This window comes from Globicephala melas, chromosome X (genome assembly GCF_963455315.2).
Source record: "Globicephala melas chromosome X, mGloMel1.2, whole genome shotgun sequence".
In the NCBI taxonomy this organism is placed as follows: Eukaryota; Metazoa; Chordata; class Mammalia; order Artiodactyla; family Delphinidae; genus Globicephala; species Globicephala melas.
The window spans coordinates 108061839-108082724 of record NC_083335.1 but is presented as its reverse complement, the minus strand read 5'-3'; the positions used below and the strand labels follow the sequence as shown (position 1 = coordinate 108082724).

The 20886-nt window shown below is 48.4% G+C and overlaps 2 protein-coding genes across 2 annotated transcripts in view; one reads left to right on the top strand and one right to left on the bottom strand.

The window, feature by feature from the left end:
- Positions 1-4602: 4602 nt before the first annotated feature.
- On the bottom strand, positions 4603-9215 carry LOC132594477 (centrosomal protein of 78 kDa-like). Its single transcript, XM_060292075.1, is given in 5 exon segments — positions 4603-4750; positions 4752-4868; positions 4954-5258; positions 5516-5724; positions 9170-9215. Coding segments are annotated over 5 exon segments (825 nt in total).
- Positions 9216-9222: 7 nt separating this feature from the next.
- Positions 9223-20886, top strand: part of SMS (spermine synthase) — a 51221-nt gene continuing 39557 nt past the window's right edge. Inside the window, exon 1 of the mRNA XM_030843821.3 lies at positions 9223-9553. Within this exon, the coding sequence (XP_030699681.1) occupies positions 9505-9553 (49 nt within the window). The 5' untranslated portion in view covers positions 9223-9504. The remainder of the gene's footprint in view (positions 9554-20886) is intronic.

Here is a 20886-nt window from a genome sequence, read left to right as displayed (position 1 = left end):
TATTTGCTTTGGTAACAATTTTGATTGTGTCATTATTTGAACATAGGCGGTTAAGTAATGCCTTACAACACTTCAGTCTCCCCTCCCCCTAATGCGCCATTCTTTGTTGGAAATGAGAGGAAAGAAGGAAGTGGAATGGGTTGGACAGCATTTTACTTGGAGCAATGTGGGCTTTGTAAAGAGTGTCAAGTGGAGATTCTCTTAAGAAAGCCTGGACCAGTGTGTCTTCTCTGGGCTGAGTGATGGAGCCTCAGGCTGCCAATCTTCCCTCTAAGTCAGGCTTTCTCAAACTGGAGGAACCCTTTGGTGGGGCGGGCGGTGTGTGGACATATCTCAGGGCACTGCGATTCTGCAAGGGTGAGGAAAGTGGCTGCAGGTAATAATAGGAATCTGCTTCTCATCCTTTTGTGTTCTACATGCTAATTCTAAAAGGGTCAGCGGGGACACAAATGAGGATTATGACTGGCACTCGGGGTGCTGGCTTGAAATGTCTTGCAGAAAACCTATTTTGTCATTTATTTTTCTTAAATAATCATCCAGAGGGTTCTACCAACAAACTCTTAAGGAGGTTCTGAATGGGCTGTGAACTGCCTGGCACCCTGGGGGTCAGGAATACAGTTTGCCCCGGTATCTGTAGAGGATTGGTTCCAGGACCCCCCCCCCTCAGCAAAATCTGAGGATGCTCAATTCCCTCGTATAAAATGGCCTAGTGTTTCCATTTAACCAACCTGGGCATACCCTCTAGTATACTTAAAACCGTCTCTCGGTTACTTTTTGTTTTTTGGGGGGGGCGTGCCCCAAGGCTTGTAGGATCTTATTTCCCCAACTAGGGATCGAACCTGGGCCATTGGCAGTGAAAGTGCGGAGTCTTAACCACCAGGGAATTCCCTCGGTTATTACTTGGTTACTTATAATACCTAATATAATGTAAATACTATGTAAATAATTATAAATACAATGTATATGCTATGTAAATAGTTGCCAGACAGAGGGAAATTTGAGTTTTGTTTTTAGGGACTTTATGGATTTTTTTTTTTTTTTCGGTATGCGGGCCTCTCACTGTTGTGGCCTCTCCTGTTGCGGAGCACAGGCTCCGGACGCGCAGGCTCAGCGGCCATGGCTCACGAACCCAGCCGCTCCGCGGCATGTGGGTTTCCCCTGGACCGGGGCACGAACCCATGTCCCCCGCATCGGCAGGCGGACTCTCAACCACTGCGCCACCAGGGAAGCCCTGGAATTTGTTTTTTTAATATTTTCAATCTGAGGTTGGTTGAATCTACAGATGCGGAACGCACGGATTTGGAGGGCCAACTGTAGAGTTGAATGACTGGGAAGAGAGTGGGGAAGTCCAGAGTGGGGAACAGAGTGGGTTGGCTGTCACCATCATCTTCCTTTCCCGACATAGGACTCCTGAGAACTGGGTCTCTGCTTGGGGTCCTTTGGGGTGTTGAGCATGATGCTCTATTCCTCAGTTCATTTCAAAGGACACAGATATGGAGCACCTGCTGTGTGCCAGGCACAGTGCTAAGAACTGGGAACCCAAGGATGAAAAGTCAAGAGTCCTGAAGGAGCTCAGTGCCCAGAGTAGGGTGTGCCTTAGTAATAATATCAAACATCCTCATCAGCATAGCCATTTATTGAATACTTGTCAGGTGTCAGATACTGCCCTCTACGCTTGTCATATAGTTATTCATTTAATCCTCACAACAGCTCTACTGTTATTAGCTCCATTTTACAGAGAGGGGAAACAGGCACAGAGAGGTTGGTGAACCTATTCACTGTCACACAGCTAGTAAGAGATTGGGTAGGGGTTCAGCCCAGAAATTGGTGGAGATAGGCAATGGCTCCAGAGAGGAGGGGAGCAGGACACCCTCTCCAATCACACACTCCGTGACGGGGAGGGGGCGCCTGCTGGTGGGAAGCGGGCAGACTCACACACCTCCGGTTTGGGGAGTTATAAGAAAAGTGGGGGGGCTTCCCTGGTGGCGCAGTGGTTGAGAGTCCGCCTGCCGATGCAGGGGACACGGGTTCGTGCCTCGGTCCGGGAAGATCCCATATGCCGCGGAGCGGCTGGGCCCGTGAGCCATGGCCGCTGAGCCTGCGCGTCCGGAGCCTATGCTCCGCAGCGGGAGAGGCCACGGCAGTGAGAGGCCCGCGTACTGCAAAAAAAAAAAGAAAGAAAGAAAAGTGGGGACACTTTGAGACAACAGGCAGGGCAATCAGAGGCAGCACCATGAAGGGTTGACTAGCCAGACACTGGAACCACCTGCCTGGGTTTGAGTCCTGGCTCCAGCACTTTATAGCTACCTAACCTCTTTGTGCCTCAGTTAATCCATTTGTAAAATGGGGATAATTGCACCTACCTCTTAGGGCTATTGTAAGGATTAAATAAGTTAGCATTCGAGGCTGAGAGGCTGAAGAATGCTTCTCTCTGGGAAAACCACAACCATGAGGCTGGTTTCGCAGCTGCCTTCAATTTGCTCCTTTTTGCAAACATCTCACTTCAAGTCCACCCCATCAGGCATTTACTTGGAATTTGCTATAGGTGATGAAGTTCACTTAATAAAAATTTCTATACAGCTTTACCTTACAAACTTGGTTTGGCTACATGTCTTTTTTTTTTTAATTGAGGTAAGATGTACATAACATGGAAGTAGCCATTTTACAGTGAAAAATTCACCGGCATTTAGTACATTTACAATTTGGGGTAACTGTATGTAATTCCAAGACATTTTCATCCCCCCCAATAGGAAACCCTATACCCATTAAGCAGTCACTTCACTTCCTTCCTTCTCCCAGCCCCTGGCAAGCACTAACCCAATTTCTGTCTCTATGGATTTACCTATTCTGGACATTTCTAGTGGAATCATACAGTATTTGTCCTTTTGTGACTAGCTTCTTCCACTTAGCATGTTTTTGAGGTTCACCTATGTTGTGCCATGTATCAGTACTTCATTCCTTTTTGTGGCTGAAAATAGTTTGTTTATCCATTCATCTGTTGATGGAAATTTGGTTGTTTCCACCTTTTTGCCATTGTAAATAGTGCTGCCATAAACATTTGTGTACAAGTTTTTGTTTGAACACCTGTTTTCCATTCTCTTGGGTATACACCCAAGAGGGGAATTGCTGGGTTGCATGGTAACTGTTTAACGTTTTGAGGAACTACCAAACTGTTTTCCACAGTGGCTGTGCTATTTGACATTCCCACCAGAAATTCCTCCACATCCTCCCCAACACTTGTTATTTTCTCGCTTTTATTTTATTTTATTTTATTTTATTATTATTATTTTTTTTTGCAGTACGCGGGCCTCTCACTGTTGCGACCTCTCCCGTTGCGAAGCACAGGCTCCGGATGCACAGGTTCAGCGGCCATGGCTCACGGGCCCAGCCGCTGTGCGGTATGTGGGATCTTCCAGGACCGGGGCATGAACCCGTGTCCCCTGCATCGGCAGGCAGACTCTCAACCACTGTGCCACCAGGGAAGCCCTTTCTTGCTTTTAAAATGTATTTATTTACTTGTATCAGAGCCAGCCTCATGGCTTTATCTATTGGGGTTCACACTGCTTTGGGGTTTGGCAGAGGCACTCTTCACTTTGCACTGGAATCTCCCGGGTTTTTTTTTTTTGTTTTTGTTTTTTTCTTTAAGATGTTTTAGGACTTTAATGTCCTTCACACGGTCAACATAAAACACTGACAATGGATGAACAATAGGGGAAAAGACTCTTCAGCAAAAATCTTCCCGAACTCACGGCATCACTGGTCAAACACCAGAAAGAGAACAGTCACGTGAAGAAACAGTAAGGGAATTTAACACAGATTTTTAGTTTAACAGCATAACTGAAAAACAAAACCAACCAACCAACCAACCAACCAACCGTTCTTCTACCCACTGAAAGGAAAGTAAAAGTGAATCAGGGAGCTTCCAAATCTTGTGAAGCAGCTTAAAAAGGGAGAGGGGAGGGGGAAGGGGAGGCACACAACTGTTGAGAACATAACACTCTAATGCACAAGGTCAAGGATCCTAACAAATTCTCAAAGTCTCAACATATACCAACAAGAACCGTATTATTAGAAATATAAAGGCACAGAGATATAAATGCATAGAGATATAAACTATTTGGTATTAAAAACAGACCTTGCTATATAAACATATAGTAAGTCACTTTTATCGCTTTATGAGAATAACCGTATAAAGAAAGTCCAGAAGACCCCACTGCTGTCATCTTGCAAAGGATCAAAATTCAGCACCTAGAGGGCCCCACCCACCCTCCATGCTGTGTGTCTGTGTGTCTCTAAAAACAACAACCTGCAATTTGCATATAATTAAACCCATAGGCAGCTTTGAATATGAGATCTAGGCAGAAAAAGTAGCAGCAAAGACAACAGTAGCTGGAATTTGGTAGAAAAGCAAGAGAAGACTTTTTAAAAGCTTCCAGTTCAAGTCAGAATTAAGGTTAAGTTTCAACAGCTTGGGATAGCTGTGGATGTTTTGCTGTTCTCTATGCCCTTTCAGGGAGATCATATTGAGTTCAAGAGCTTTGTCGACAAATCTTTTTTCTAAAGCATCATCTCCTTTGGTGTTGCCAATGTGAAATGGAATATTCATCTTGCTTCTATTCTGGGGCTCCACTGGACATCAATTCTAATAGTAGCTTTTCCTTTTCGACCACTTTCCAAAATTAGAGTTCTCTTCTTCTGTCTAGCAGCTTTGGATGGTTCCTTCACCGATGGAGAAGTTATCCACTGGTACAACAAGTGGATTTTTTCTTACATCCAGAACGAGCAGAGTTCCATTGGTTTCAAGGGCCTTTAGTAAAGCCTTTGCTCCTTCACTGGTGAGGCCACACTGCTGCAGGTCCAGTGCTTTTGATGAAAGACAAAAGGTCACTTGCTAACTCTACAGATTTAACATATAGACAACTCTCATTTTCTCACGTGTGGAAGAGTCCTCCAAGCCACAAATCCTCACTAAGAGATTCTGCAGAAGCACTTGCACCCAGGTCACCCATGAGCATGTCGCAGTTCGGAGCGATGCGCCTCAAACCAGCCATACAGTCAAGATCAGGTCTCCTGGAATGGAGATTCTCAGCCCAGGTTTCTTCATGCCTTCTGGTAGTCAGATACTTTAAGGTCTTGGCCATGTGATCTGCTCCCTGCCATGTCAGATTACACCCCGTGAAGTTTACTGTCTTAAAAGTGATAGAGTTCTTTACACCTTGACAAATAACTGTCTCGCCCAGCCGTGGCTGGAAGAAGCTCTGGATACAGATCAGGGGCAGAGGGTGCTCAGGAGCGGCGCCCAGTCTACCCCGCGGAGGCGGTCGCCGTTAACTCCAGCAGGCCCTCCCGCAGAGAAGCTCGCAAGGCGGGCAGAGGCACTGAGTCCTGTAGCACGCACAGGTCCTCACAGCGCGGGAAGAAGTCGGCCGCGGTGTCGCAGCGCAGCTTCACCGAGTGATCATGGCCCGAGCGCGGCTTCGGGGACGCTGGCTGTGGACACGATGCCCACACCCACCTGGGGTCCCCGGATCGCCTCCCGGCCCCTTGGGTGCTCACCGCCCGGGGGCTGCAGCCCCGCAGCGTGCGCAGGACCCGCGTCGCAGCCAGATGACGCAGGGCCACGAGCCCCAGCTAGGCCAGGCCCTCCATGCCGCGCTCCCGCGCCGTCTCCCACGGCGAATCGCCGGCCCTTGGCGCCAGCCTCATCGACCTCCGCGTGCGGGGCTGCGGTTCAAACCGGCAGGCCTCCCGGGTTTTTATATATTTATTTTAACAATCCAATGCCTGAGCTGCACCTGAGTCCGGGCCCAGGTAGCAGCAATAGCTTTTAAAGCTCCCTAGGTGATTCCAGTCTGCAGCCAAAGTTGAGAATCGTTGTATCAAAGATTCCAGGCCCCTCTTGGTTATACGCTCTTTTTAATCAGAAATTTAAACCGTGTTTAACTAGCTAGGCCAGGCCCACATTCATCTGAGAAATGGTGGGGGAGTGATCCAGATATCTGTCAGACATTGTAACCCTAACAAACAGCTAAGGCCAGTTCTTTTTTTTTTTTTTTTTTAAGAGAGGAAGTGATTTCACCACAGCTGCACACAGGGGGCAGGGAGGCAGAATGTCTCCTAGGGTCCCAAGTGAACTGGTGAAAAAGCAAAAAACAAAACAGTAGAACAAACGGCTACTGGGTAGCGCTCGCCCCTGCCTCCCCCCCACCTCTCTTCACAAGAGAGGTTTGGACTGCAGCCCCATAGAATGGCCTGTGCATTCTTTCAGCTGGGGAAGTTTCCAGATAGCACCCCAACTTCCCTGCCATGGCCACTGTCTTCTCCTTTTTAACAGAAATCTCTTCTGTTTTCCATTCTCTTCTTACCAGGAGGTAGTTATTGTTGCTAACTGTGCAGGACAGTGTGGCTCTTTATCTGAGGTTTTTGTTTGTTTTTTGCGATATGCAGGCCTCTCACTGTTGTGGCCTCTCCCGTTGCGGAGCACAGGCTCCGGAAGCGCAGGCTCAGCGGCCATGGCTCACGGCCCCAGCCGCTCTGCAGCATGTGGGATCTTCCCGGACCGGGGCACGAACCCGTGTCCCCTGCATCGGCAGGCGGACTCTCAACCACTGTGCCACCAGGGAAGCCCCTCTCTGAGTTTTTAAAAACTGTTGCAGACGTGCAAGTTGGCCTGACTGCCAATAAGCAGATGGGTCCATGTGAATGTGAGTTTTGGATAAGTGTAATATCTAACATCAAGTAGGATTTTGCTAAGAGGTCACTTTTCCGCTCTAAGTATTGACTTCAGCTTATTTTCACCACCCTCCAGCCACTCCCCCCGTCCTCAGGAGCACCTGCAATGGAACAGCCGTATGCCACGGGGACCCGCGGGGCATCACAGCGAGAGGGGGTCACGAAGGACCACACGTAGCAGTGGGGCCTGTGTCTGGTGATTTGGGGAGCGTTTAAGGAAGCCGGGTGTCGCTCTGGATTGGATGTTGTCAGGAAGCGGGGGTGAGTCCTGATCAGGCGTCTTAGTCTTCTTGCCCGAGAAGCGGGGAAGACCAGACAAAGGCTGGGATTGGTGAAGAAGCAGCAGTCTCTTCTAGGAGCCAGGACCCAGGGACGTTGGGGTGACTTTGGTGGTTTGGACAAGTTCCTGCTTTGTCCGTGTTTTGACATGATTATGGAGTGGTCTTGTTTTTGTTCCGTCCTATCCTGGTCACAGAGTGGCCTTGTCTGATGTCAGGGTTGTGGGGAATTGTTTATGTTCAACAGGAGGGCACCTGGCCAGCTCCTGCTGTATGCCAGGTACTGCTTTTCTCTGTCTCAGGCCTCCTTTGGGCCAAGAGCAGACGAGGGCAGGTAAGAGGACATTAATCCATGATATCTACATTTTCACCATTGCCAAGATTTTGTTGATGAGGAAATGCAGGCTGGCGTTGGGTAAGTCTCTTCTGCTTTTTTGTTGCAGGATAAGTTACTGAATTCTCTGATGTGATAACAGTTGCAGAGGATACACTGGTCAACTGTAACACAAGCAATTCCCACAAACAAAGTGATTATTTGTCTTCTAAGAGGCCTTGAAGCCAGGGGCCTAGATTATAAAACCCAGGCAAAGAGAACACGTTCCAGAATCCAAATAGGTACTCACAGCCCAGTTGGAGGTATTTACAAAGGCCTCAAGCCCTTGATTCCTGTCCATGTCCTACCTGTAACAGTCTCACCAGGATTGTGTCATTGATAGGTAATACAGGCACTGTGAACATGCTTAAAATTACCCAACAATGCTGGCTCCATTTCAAGGCCCATTTATCTCTGATGCTGTGCTAACATTATGAAGCGTTAGAGTTTTGTTGTGGCTTTCTGATTAGTTAATGGCAGAGTATCTCAGGGACTTTTATCTCTGTCTATTTTGCACCTGCAGAAGCAAGGCGGGGCACTATCGCTGGCCACTGCCACCTGCCCTGGAGGACACAAGCTGTTGAGCAGGACCGGCTACATAATTTGCAGGCCCAGTACAAAATGGAAACACGGGGCCCCTTGTTCAAAAATCATTCACAATTTCAAGACAGCGAGAGCAGAAAGTTAAAGCAAGTGCAGGGCTGTTCTGAGCCTGAGGAGGCCTGTGGAGCCTTGCCGCTCCTGCAGTGTGGCAGACAAGGACAACTGGGTTCCCGGGGACCTGACTCCGGAGGAATGACAAGAACTGGAGAGCATCCCAGGAAGCAAGCAAGAGCTGCAGTCTGAAGAATAGAGACTGAAGGCTGAGATAGCAGAAGAGCTATGGAAATTGAGGACCCTGGGATCCACAGAAGAAAGGAAAACATGCAGGGCAACAAACAGGTGGCCTGGGCTGGAGAAAATTAATGTGGGGGCTGAAAGGGGGCCCCGGTTCTTAACAGGATGGTCTATTAAAGGACACTTGTGAAGACACTGCCCAGTTCCTGTGGAAAGGTGAAGGACTCAGCAAAACAGCCACTAGGGACTGTTTGCAGGAGAGATTAAGCTTCATATCTAGGTTCCTCCTGCGCTTGTGGAGGTACAAGAGTTCACTGATCTAGACTTTGTCCAGCCATTACAGCAATTCCTGAGGAGCCTGGGAGCGCCTATAGAGGCACAGAGGACTGATGGGATGATGGAGGCATTTGCCCAGTGATACTGTCAGTGTCATAAAGAGGGCTTTAGTGGCCAGACACTGATGTTCTCTCCTTTGTCGCATCTTGTTGATCACTAGCTACAACCCCGAAGTCAAAGACAAGCTCACAGCGAAAAGGTTCACTGCCACGAATGTAGACATCAGTGGTGGACGAGCAACTCTAGAAGCTGTAATTTCTCAAGTCAACATTAACAACGTTTTCCTCTCACTTCTTCCCCATTCCCATTTTTCGCAAAAACGTAGGCAACTAAGTTGAATACCCAAGAGCTTTCTGTTCTGTGCGGAAACGCAGAGCCGGCCCTGGCTATAGATAATGTAAATGACAATTCTAATAGATTAAATTGTAGCATTTGAAGAGTTAAGGAAAAGGCGGCAGTACTTTTAGACTCCAGGGTGGTTCCCAGCATTTTATTTTCTTGGCTTGGCCAGGAAATCAGAGGGGCCTGGGCTCGGGGGGCCGGTCTGGGGGAAGCGCAGGGGGTGGGCCCCCCGGAAGTCGTGCTGCGTGGTTTAAACCTAAGGTGACCTAACGGATGGCGGGAGCGCCCGCCAGATCCTCGGCGCGGGGCGCGGCCATTGGTGACGCACGCCGGGGAGCACGGCGCCCACGTTTCCACAGTTGCCTTAGCGCGGCCTCACACGCTGCGCTCGGAGTTCGGGGCTGCGAGCGTCCTCGCTTCCTCCCTCCCGGAGGCGGGCCCGACCCCGCCCCCGCTCCCCGGGTGGCTCCCCGCGGTCCCTCCTACCTCCTACCCTCAGCCTCCCCGGCGCGGCGCACTCCCCGCCGGCCGCAGCCTGACACGCCGCGCGGCCCCCCAGTCTCCCCGGCCGCCTCCCCCAGGCATGGCCCAGGGCCTCGCCTCACTATGGCAGCAGCACGGCACAGCACCCTTGACTTCATGCTCGGCACCAAAGGTGAGGGCGCGCGCCCGCCACCTGCCCCGTCGCTCCCGCCGCCGGGCGGGTTGGGGCCGGCGGGGCCGGGCGGGGCGCGCGCCGCGGGCCGAACAATGCGGACGGTCGCGCGGCCCCAGCCCCGGCGCTGTCGTCTCCCGGGCTGTCGCTTGCACCGGCGCCCGCGTGGAGGCCGCGCTCTTGCTCCCGCCGCACTCTGTCCCGGCGGCAGCGCGGGGCCCGGGGGGGGGCCGCGCTGGCTCCCTCTTCGACCCCGACCGGGCCGCCCTCCGGGGCCCGGGTCGCCCACCCGCGCCCTTCGCGGGCTCGGCCGCCCCCGCCGGGGGTCCCCTCGCGCCCTGGGCGCGGGAGGAAGAGTCCGGGTGGGGCGGGGGGCGTGCGAGGGGCCCGCCCGCGGGACCTTTCCCCGTTCCCCGAGGCGGGTAAATTCCCCCGGGGGTGGGGGCTCCCCTCGTGTGAGCCGGGCCTGGGGCAGGACCGCGCCGCGCTCGCAGAATTCTCAGGCGACCGCGTAGGAGAGATTCCCCCGGAAAGGGACTGGGCACGGGAAAAGGAAACGATGATTATATTATTATTGGGTGGGGGGTGAAGTCCCAGCGCGGGAACTATAAGTCTCCGAATCGGGGAGGCTCGGAAGACTGCGAGCCGGCCAGAACAGGGGGCTGGGAAAGTCCGGACTGACTGCGGAAATTGTGGAGAGGAAGGGTATTTTGCATCCTTTTTTCCTGGGTGCGTCTAAGGGGGGGGGAGGGGTAGGGGGAGGGGTAGGACTGCTGGTCTTTTTTCTGGTGGATTTTTTTTTTTTTTTGCCGGGCCCAGCGGCATGCGGGATCTTAGTTTCCCGACCAGGGATCGAACCCGTGCCCCCTGCATTGGGAGTGCGGAGTCTTAACCCCTGGACCGCCAGGGAAGTCCCTCTGGTGGCTTTTAAACCTGTGAGTGCCGCAGACTTGAATCTGCGCTTCCGGTTTGTCCCACTTGGAGCGTCTCACCCAGGTCTTGCTTTTTCACCGTCTTCCTCCAATTGACTGGAGCCACCTTTTCTGTTACCATTGAAAACATTACTTTTACACTTTCTTTCTCCCCTGCCCCTTTTTTTAAACTTCTAAGTACTCACTTTGCATGTTCTTCCCCAGTTTAAAGGATTTCCGAAGGCATAAGATGAGGGGGAAAAAAAAGACCTTAGGGATTTGGACAAGACCTAGTTTTCTGTCCTGTGTTGATTGGCTCTGCTTGTGACTTTGGCTTTATTTCTCAACCTGTCTGAGCTGCTTCTTCCCTGTGGTAAAAAGGGGGAAGGATAGGGCGCACTTCGTTGGGCACCCCCATCCCCCAGGGCTTTTAATGTTAATGGAGTTGCTGGAAAACGTTACAGGGTTGTGAAGTAATATCAGCGTATTTGGGTGGTGGGGAAGTGACTAGGAGAAAAAGCATTTCTTAGTTCCCTCCTTTCTTAGGTGAGGCTGGAGGGAAGGGAGGCGGCTGGGGAGAATCAGGAGATGAAATGGTGATTGGAGCTGTAAAAGGTTTTCTTGAGTAATTAGCCTGCCAGTTTCACTGGGAGGGTGAGGCTTGAGGAAGAAATAGGGGTTCAAAGCCACTAAGCTGCTGAGTTGAGTTTCTGGTGGCAGTCTTGTGTGAGCGCTCACCTGTACTTATTGAGTGTGAGTTTTCCAGGCTCTAAGCAGGGTAACGATGAGGCCGGAAGATTCCTGCCCTTCCCTCAGCCTGAGTGTCCTTGCCTGAAGCCTTAAACAGCTTGCAGCTAAATTCAGGTGTTGTCTGTTGAAATGGGTGCTCCCAATGGACTTCTGTGTTCTATTGTAGAAGTGGGGAAAACCTTCCCTTAATTGTATGAAGAAAAAATGAGAGAACTTGAACATTTTGGGCAGGCACCGTCTAGAGAGGGAGAGAGAACCATGGACGTGCAGTTTTGGAAGGGAGCGGGAGAAGCTGGCGGGTTCGAAGTTGCCGAGGTATGGAAGTGGCATCCAAATAATTTAGTCGTGTGAAGAGAAAGTAAAAAATAATTGAGAATTCCCAGTCACTCTTTTTTTTTGTCTGCGTTGGGTTTTCGTTGCTGCGCGCAGGCTTTCTCTAGTTGCGGTGAGCGGACTTCTCATTGCGGTGGCTTCTCTTGTTGCGGAGCACGGGCTCTAGGCGCGCGGGCTTCAGTAGTTGTGGCGCACGGTGGCATGTGGGATCCTCCCGGACCAGGGATCGAACGCATGTCCCCTGCATTGGCAGGCGGATCCTTTTTTTTCTTTTTAAATAAATTTATTTATTTTATTTTTGGCTGTGTTGGGTCTTCATTGCTGCGAGCAGGCTTTCTCTCGTTGCGGTGCGCGGGCTTCTCATTGCGGTGGCTTCTCGTGTTGCGGAGCACGGGCTCTAGGCGTGCAGGCTTCAGATGTGGGTCACAGGCTCTAGAGCGCAGGCTCAGCAGTTGTAGCGCACCGGCTCTGTTGCTCTGCAGCATGTGGGATCTTCCCAGACCCGGGCTCGAACCCGTGTCCCCTGAATTGGTAGGCGGATTCTTAACCACTGCACCACCAGGGAAGCCTTTTTTTTTTTTTTTTTTTTGGCGGTACGCGGGCCTCTCACTGTTGAGGCCTCTCCCGTTGCGGAGCACAGGCTCCGGACGCGCAGGCTCACCGGCCATGGCTCACGGGCCCAGCCGCTCCGCGGCATGTGGGATCTTCCCAGACCGGGGCACAAACCCGTGTCCCCTGCATCGGCAGGCGGACTCTCAACCACTGCGCCACCAGGGAAGCCCATTGGCAGGCGGATTCTTAACCACTGCGCCACCAGGGATGTCCCCCAGCCAGTTACTCTTAATTCCCAGATTGTTTGATCTTCAAGATGAGAAAGTTTTTTGTTTTCAAAGATGAGAAAGTTTTGATGACAAGGTGAATATTCTAGAAAGAGATCCTAAGGGGACATGTATGTATGCATCTGTGTTAGATCTTGAGTCCCTACAAAACTGTTTTGGGAGTAAGAGGACCCTGATTCTTATTGTATTCCCCCCATCACTTGATTTTGGGGGGAGGCATGTCGCCCTTGCTGTCTGTAGGTATCCACCCTTGTAGAATAAGGGGATCGGCTAAACTAGGATCTGTTTTCGGTTTTCATTAAGGGGCACTTGATGAGAAGTCTACCACCTGTGAGGTCTTCAAAAACATTTATTTTAATTGATAATAATGAGTCAAAAGGCATTAATCTTGGCGTGTGAGTATTGGATGTGACTCAAGGGTGAGTCAAATGCCTGTGGAGCCTGGAATCATGTTCTTTTTCTCATTTGTCAGTAATCCTTCCTCATGCCCCAGTTCCACGATGTGATTTTAATGGAATTAAACTTGAACCACTTAGTTATGTTATGTTACGATTCTGTATAACTTGGTTACCAGTGCAAGCCAGCTAGTACCCAGCAGCCACTGGGCCACTGAGGGCAATTATAGGTTGGGCCTGGCGGTGCCTGTTTAGTTCTGGCTGATGAGGTAACTCAGGAAATTTTAACTTCTGCTGAAAAAAAATCTCACCTTTGATCCTCTCGTAAGTGAAGTATTGGACTGTGAAGACTCTTGAGCCCAGAAAACATTTTGTGACTTCTTAGCCTGAGGCTAACAAGAATAAACATGTCCCACACTAGTATAGCTTAAGCATCTTTGGGCAGGTGGAGGACACGTGGTTTGTTTATGCTAGGCAGCCAGCAAGTGTTCTGCGTAGACCGAGTGAGGTACGCACGACCTCTGCCCGCCCTGGAAGGGTAGGGTTGCAGTCTTCCTTTCCATGTCCATTTCTTCCCGGGCTGGGAGTGTCTTTGAAGGGTGACCTCCAGAGTTTTTATCCTGGACACAGTTCTGATACATCATAGATGTTTGAGAAGTACTGGTTAGATGGACCTGACTGATGTTATGGTAAAGGTGGAAAGCTAGTTCAAGTCCACTAGGGGAAAACGAGGCACACATTTACTGTTAGAATTAAGAGGATGGGTCCTGAGTGAGGAAATGTGACTGATGCTGTTGTGTCTGTCCTTTGGATCACTATAGTTTATGTAGGGAAACAAAGTGACTTACGTCATTCAAATTAACAAATTAGTTTTATAACAGAAGTTTATTTAGTAAATTAAGGACATGGGAGTTCCCTGGTGGCCTAGTGGTTAGGATTCTGGGCTTTCACTGCCATGGCCCAGGTTCAGTCCCTGGTCGGGGAACTGAGATCCCACAAGTGCGCAGCGCGGCCCAAAAAAAAAAACAAACAAACCCAAAACAAAACAACAACAAGAAAAACCATAAGCCTGCTTGGGAATTATGGGCTTAGCCGAAAAATGTTGAGGGTAGGGATTCTTAAGTTGTGTGCCTTTGGCCCTCATTGGGGAAGCCTGTGGAGCGCTTCTCAGAATAAGAATTTTAAATGCATAAAATAACCCATCTATTTAAAATAACATTCTCAAAATAAAACCCCTAATATGTGACATAGTAAATAGTAATATGTGCTTCTTTCATAACACAAAATACAGTCTAGCTGCAGGCCTCATAATTTCCAAATTTCCATAATTTCGGAGTAGAGCCAAGGAAATCCGTATTTCAGCTGTCATTTGATCAGGAAAAGCTGTGCTTCTGTTGTGACAATGGCCAGGTAGTTGATAATGTGTGGTTTTACAAGCATAATTGAAAAAAATGCTAAGTTTCAATTAGTGAAAATAAGGATGTATGCTTTTTGCCATCCATGTTCACAGAGCCCCTGAATTGTGTCCCCTGGCCCTTGGGAGTCCATAGACCCCAGGTTCAGGGCCCCCAGGAGCTGGAGAGAGAACTGAGACTGTCATTTCTCTATATTGTTCCTTTTGGGAGGAGGTTTCCACTCAGGCCAAAGCTGTAAGCAAGTGTCCCCGCTTCTTCAAAACATCTTTTTGAAAACAAAAAAGCCAGTGTTTACTAATTGCCTCCTGGGCTAGGCATTGCCCTAAGTGCATAACACATTATTTTATGTAATCTTCTCAACAGCCATATGGTGGGTTTTATCCCCATTTTAAAGATGAGTAAATAGGCCCATTGAAGTTTTTCTCCTTTTAAGTGGGCTACCTGTGATTCAAAACCCTGTATATTTGATTCCAAGTCCTTTGTTAATTTCCACAACCAGGAAGCCTCTAAGTTAAGGCAATGGCTGCGTGTTCCCCCCCTCCCCCCCAATTTATCACTATATGGAGACTTTTTTTGTCTCTTCACCTTGGGAGGTGCTACCAGCATCTAGTAGGCCAGGGGTGATTTTAAACATCCTACAGTGCACAGCATTGACAAGCCAACATATCTGTGGTGCTGGAGTAGAGAATCCCCGGTGTAAATTCTAACCAGGTTGTTGCAGTGATCTGGATGACAAATCATCAGCAAAATTTCCCTGGTTCTTTTTGCAAGTGTCCGTGGTGCAGGGAAGGAGGATGGGCCTTACCTTCCCCTGAGGTTTGCACTGGGGTCAGTTAGCACTTCCTACCGAGCAAAGCCTGTGGCTTCAGGTGACCCCCCACCCCCCATTTCCTGAACCATCTTGGACCCTCTCCACCAAGCTCCCGCTCTTCCATGTATTTATTGAGCTCCTTTCTGGCGGAAGCAGATCATCTTCATGTACTTACTTAATTAATTTAACATCTTTATTGGAGTATAATTGCTTTACAATGGTGTGTTAGTTTCTGCTGTATAACAAAGTGAATCAGCTGTATGTATACATATATTCCCATATCCCCTCCCTCTTCTGTCTCCCTCCCACTGTCTTCATGTATTTTAAGTTTATTTAATTTATTTATTTTGGCTGTGTTAGGTCTTCGTTGCTGCGCGCAGGCCCTTTCCAGCCGTGGCGAGCAGGGGCCACTCTTCGTTGAGGTGCGCAGGCCTCTCATTGAGGTGGCCTATTTTGCTGTGGAGCATGGGCTCCAGGCATGCCGGCTTCAGTAGTTGTGGCTTGTGGGCTCAGTAGTTGTGGCTTGTGGGCTCCAGAGCGCAGGCTCAGTAGTTGTGGCGCACAGGCCCAGCTGCTCCGCGGGATGTGGGATCTTCCTGGACCAGGGTTTGAACCTGTGTCCCCTGCATTGGCAGGCAGATTCCCAACCACTGAGCCACCAGGGAAGCCCATCTTCATGTATTTTAAATAGCTATAAGCATAAAACCTAAACCAGTTTTGATTGCATCTAGCTTTTTGGTTCTTTTGTTCAAGAGTAGAAAAAGCTTTCTCCCTACCCCCTCAGCATTATCATTGTCCCATCACACTTTATCCACCACTGTGATAGAGAACATCCACACCCGCTTTAACGATGAAACCTTGGGCGGCTGATGAATGGGAAAATGCATGCGTGGGCCCCACTCTAGACTGACGTGAATCACAGTCTTTGACGGGAGGGTAGTACCTGGAATTTACATTTTTAACCAGCTTTCCTCCTAGCAATTCTGATGCTGATTATATGAGAACCACTATAATAGGATCCTCATTAAAAACAAAAAAACCCCGTGTATCAGAAACCTTCGAGGTACCCATCCACGTCAGTAAGTCCTATGGATTCTACCTGCTACCCTCTCAGATTCCTTGCTCACCCTTTTCCTGGCTACAGTCCTTGGCCACAGTCTCCCTACTTGTCTCCCTCCCTTGTTTGGGAAGGGCTCAGTCAACAGGAACGCAACAGATCCCTGTCCCCTTTCCCATTTAAAAGCCCTCCTGTGAGTCCTCATTACTCTACAGATGAAGTTGAAACTCCTTATCAGCACTTCCAAGGTACATGAAGGTCCATTTCTACCCGATTCTCCATCCTCACCCAACACACACTTGAGTCTCACACTCCTTGTGCTTCCAGGTAGAACCTGGACTCAGAATTTTCTAACAGCTCTGGGGAAGGTATATTTTTGTGTGACATAGGTATTCTCTCATACCTTCATTGTCTTTGAAAATGTTTTCTGGACTGCTTGGGGGGAGGTTCCTTGTTAGAGTCTGACTACGTTTGGCATGCTCCTTTGCTTTGTTGGGATTTAAAAAAAAAAACCTCCCCTTTCCCCAACTTTGCAAGATTCTTAATTGCACTGATCATGCTGTATTTGACCCCAGGCTGAATAATTGCACACTGCTGGGAATTCATTTTGTGAGCTTGCCATTAAAAAATTGTGTAAACCTTAATGGTTTTTTAGAGTATAGTTCCGCAGTTATACCTATGTCTTTAAACCTGTAGAGGTGGTATAGGGTAAAGTTAGTTTGTGCTTTGAATCAAAAAGCCTCATCTATTTCCTACTTGATAGTTCTCTATTGTTTTAAATGCTTTGGAAGGGATAACAGCTGTTTAAGAAATTGATTCCATAATCCAGGCATTTAGGAACAATCACCCCAGCTAACAAGTGAGGTATTTTTTCAAGTAACCTGAAGCTTTGCAGGTGATGTTTCTTAAAAAGAGTGTTTTCCAATTTAATAAGCAACTGGTGGATGATTTGTGGATTTTTTGTCTGTTTTGTTTTTGTGGGGCAAAGCTAGTTTTGTCTTGCAGTGGAGGAGTTACCAATTTGGAATCTTTGTATCCTCCTTTTTTTTTTTTTTTTTTTTTTTGCGGTATGCGGGCCTCTCACTGTTGTGGCCTCTCCCGTTGCGGAGCACAGGCTCCGGATGCGCAGGCTCAGCGGCCATGGCTCACGGGCCCAGCCGCCCTGCGGTACGTGGGATCCTCCCGGACCGGGGCACGAACCCGTGTCCCCTGCATCGGCAGGCAGACTCTCAACCACTGTGCCACCAGGGAAGCCCCTCTTCTTTTTTTCTTTTTTAGGCCTCCCTGCCCGGTATGTGGGATCTTAGTTTCCCCACCAGGGAATCAAACCTGTGCCCCCTGCAGTGGAAGCGCTGAGTCTTAACCACTGGACCAACAGGGAAGTCCTGGATTCTTTGAATCCTCTTAATTGTATAATGAAATTGGCCGTATTTGAATCAGCATTCACAGACCTTCCCTACCTTCTTGGGAGGTAGACTGAAGTGCTGTGGTCTCTCATAGCTTTGAAAAGTTAGAGCTTTTGGTGTTGGATTTGGGACCCTGGGTAAGATTTGGAATTACGGGCTTTATAATTTGAATTGAGACCACCGTGGTTATACTAACCCTTGGCACGTAAGGATTAGCTCAAAAGTTACTGGATTGTGGTTGGGCCTCTGTTTAAAAACGTGTTCAAGAAAGCTATTATGAGTTTAGTTTTTGGAGTCACGCATGCTCTGCGCATTTTAATCCACCATTTCACTGCAGTTGTAACCTAAGCCTGCTGGTGTGTGCTGCGGCTCCAACCACCATTTCATGGTAGTTTAAATACAGGCTCAGTTCTTTTGAAAAGTCAGGAAACCTCCTCAGTTGAATTCTGCCAGCCAAGTATGTAAACCATTGCACAAATGCTCTTTTAAACCTTTACGACTGGGCATTTTTCCAGACCCCAGGAAAAAGGCAACTCTGGAGCCCAAAGTTGTGGTGGGCCTGCAGTTCGTTAAACTGATGATGTCACCTGTGTTCTGGAGTGAGCTCCTGAGCTAGTGGCCGCACTTGTGATCAAAGGCATTCATGGCTAAGCGGCAAAGTCAAAAGGAACTGGTAAGAGCCAGGAGCGTGTTCTGGGTTCCTGAGCTGACTTGACCCTCTGGGTAGTTTCTCATGTACCTTAATTTCGCCCTTTGCGTGAAGGCACCAGTGATACCAATATCCCACACACTGTGTTGTTGGGTGGGATGTCCAATAAAATGTTTGGAAGAGTGTCAAATGATACATAAAACACTTAACACTAATTGCAGTACTTAGCGCTGAGTACTTTGAAATTGTGCCAGTGGGTAAAGATGATCTGTTATAAAGAGGTGTGAATTTCACTTACTGAAAGATAAGGAAAGTACTGCTGGCAAAAGAAGAGGCAGAAAATAAAGGGTTGGCATGTGATTTGAAGGTTGGTCTACTTTACTTGACCTCTCTAAGTTACTAAAGCAGAATTTTATGAAGACGTTTTGATTTTTAAGATAACACTTCCATGGGTTTGTGTGGCATGACTGTTTTCTCTGGAATGGAAATTTCTCCTGTGAGAATCCTGAGCAATTTCTAGGATACTGTTACATTTAGCACCAAATTGTCTCTTCTGAAGGACTGCAGATCACAGTGGTCAAGCAAGACCGATAGGATAATGGGCATTCTGAATTTCTAGAAAATATTAGAAGATTTCTCAAACTGGGTTCAACATGGGGTCCTTTCTCTTTTTTTTATTGAGGTGTTACTGACACATAACATTGTATTAGCTGCAGGTTACAACTAATTACAACATCGTAATTTGATACTTGTATATGTTGTGAAATGATCACAATAAGTCTAGTTAACATCTGTCACCATACATAGGTTGAAAATTATTTTTTCCTGTGATGAGAACTTTTAACACCTACTCTTAGTAACTTTCACATATGCAGTACGGTATTAACTATAGTCACCCATGCTGTACATTACATCCTATGACTTACTTATGGGACCCTTTTTCTTAGAACCGGTGCCATGGATCACACTTGGGGAAACAGTAGTGGTGTAGGTTTTATAAATGGTTTAACACTGAATTTTTGAACTGTTTAATGTTGCAGCTAAGTGGCCCAGTTGGTCTGGGGTTGTGAGGAAGGGGATCATGGGCCTGTCAGTCCAAGTGTTCCTAAGTGGGGTTTGTCTAGGTTGGAGAGAAAAAGAGCTTACTATCACTTTATTCCCTTTGGAATATGATAGGTCTTAAAAAAAACATTTTGTGAATGTTTTTTGTTTGTTAAGAGTTCCCATGCATATTTTTTTCTTTTAGTGAAGGATATGGCTTTGCTTGAAGAAACTCCAGAAGCTGTTCAAATAATGGTTTATGCATTTGTCTTTTTACATATTTTTGTTTAAGTTATGTGCTCATTTTAGACTACCTGCAGGGTGTAGGGAAATAGAAAGGGGGAAACCCAGATCTCTCACCTTATCACAAGTAGATAACCTGTTGATGTTTTGGTGTCTGGGACAAATGGCTTATTGTCCCGTATTTAACTAAGCAGGGGGCAACACAGTGTCATGATTAAAAGCACTGGATCTTTGGAGCCCGGCTGCTTGAGTTTGGATCCTAGCTCTTAGCTCTACCACTTACAAGCCTTAAATGTGTAACCTTGGGCACATCTTGACCTCTAGGCCTTATTGAGACATCCTTGCCTCCTTACTGATAGCATTCAGTCTATTACCATTAAGTAGGATGCTGGTTGTACATTTTTTTTTCACATATTTATTTATTTATTTATTTTGGGCTGTGTTGGGTCTTTGTTGCTGTGCGCAGGCTTTCTCTAGTTGCAGAGAGTGGGGGCTACTCTTTGTTGCGGTGCGCAGGATTCTCATTGCGGTGGCTTTCCCTGTTGCGGAGCACAGGCTCTAGGTGAGCGTGCTTCAGTAGTTGTGGCTTGCGGGCTCTAGAGCGCAGGCTCAGTAGTTGTGGCGCACGGGCTTGGTTGCTCTGAGGCATGTGGGATCTTCCCGGACCAGGGCTCGAACCCGTGTCCCCTGCACTGGCAGGCGGATTCTTAACCACTGCGCCACCAGGGAAGTGCCTAGTGTACAGTTGTGAGCTTTGACCAATGCATACTGTCCTGTGAATACACCACTGTGAAGATGAGAATATCTGAGAGGATTTTTAAAGCAGATACTTGAATGATTTCAAACTGTATTTGGAGTCCATTTTCCTTATCTTCCTCTTTTAGGTTTAGGGGTCTGTCGAGAAGACCAGAAAGCTGGTAAACTGTACAAACCCAAGCCTGGCTCATAGGTTCTCTGACATGAGAGTCTGGGGTTTTGGGGAAAGGATACCTGCATTTATGTTTCCCCTTGCAGGGAGCTGCAAACGGATCTGCCAACAGCTTCGAGCCATCTTCCCACTGAGAGAGTGCAGATCTCTGAGAGGGGGAGGTGGGAGGGGGGGTGGGGCGTCTGACCTTGATGGTAAATGGGAAGTGTGCATGGAGGAGGCACATCAGGGGGCTCTGGAAATTCCAGGGTCTGGGGAGTGGGAGGTGGGATGGAAGGAGGCTGGGTTTTGGGCCTCACTACTTGGGCATGGTGCAACCACGGGAATAATTAACCACCTGTTGGAGCTTAAATTGCCCGAGCTTTGTGGGAGAGAGAGACCTTGGGAGAGAGAGACCTAGGAGACAGTAAAATTCGGGGGGGGGGGGTGGTCCTTGATGGTGAAGTGTGGCATTTCCAGCGCATATAAAGATACGTTTAGCAAGAATAGAAATTCATCTTCTAATTTTATAAGCCAGGTGCTGCTTAAATGTGAGAGCAGAGAGGAATGCAGCCA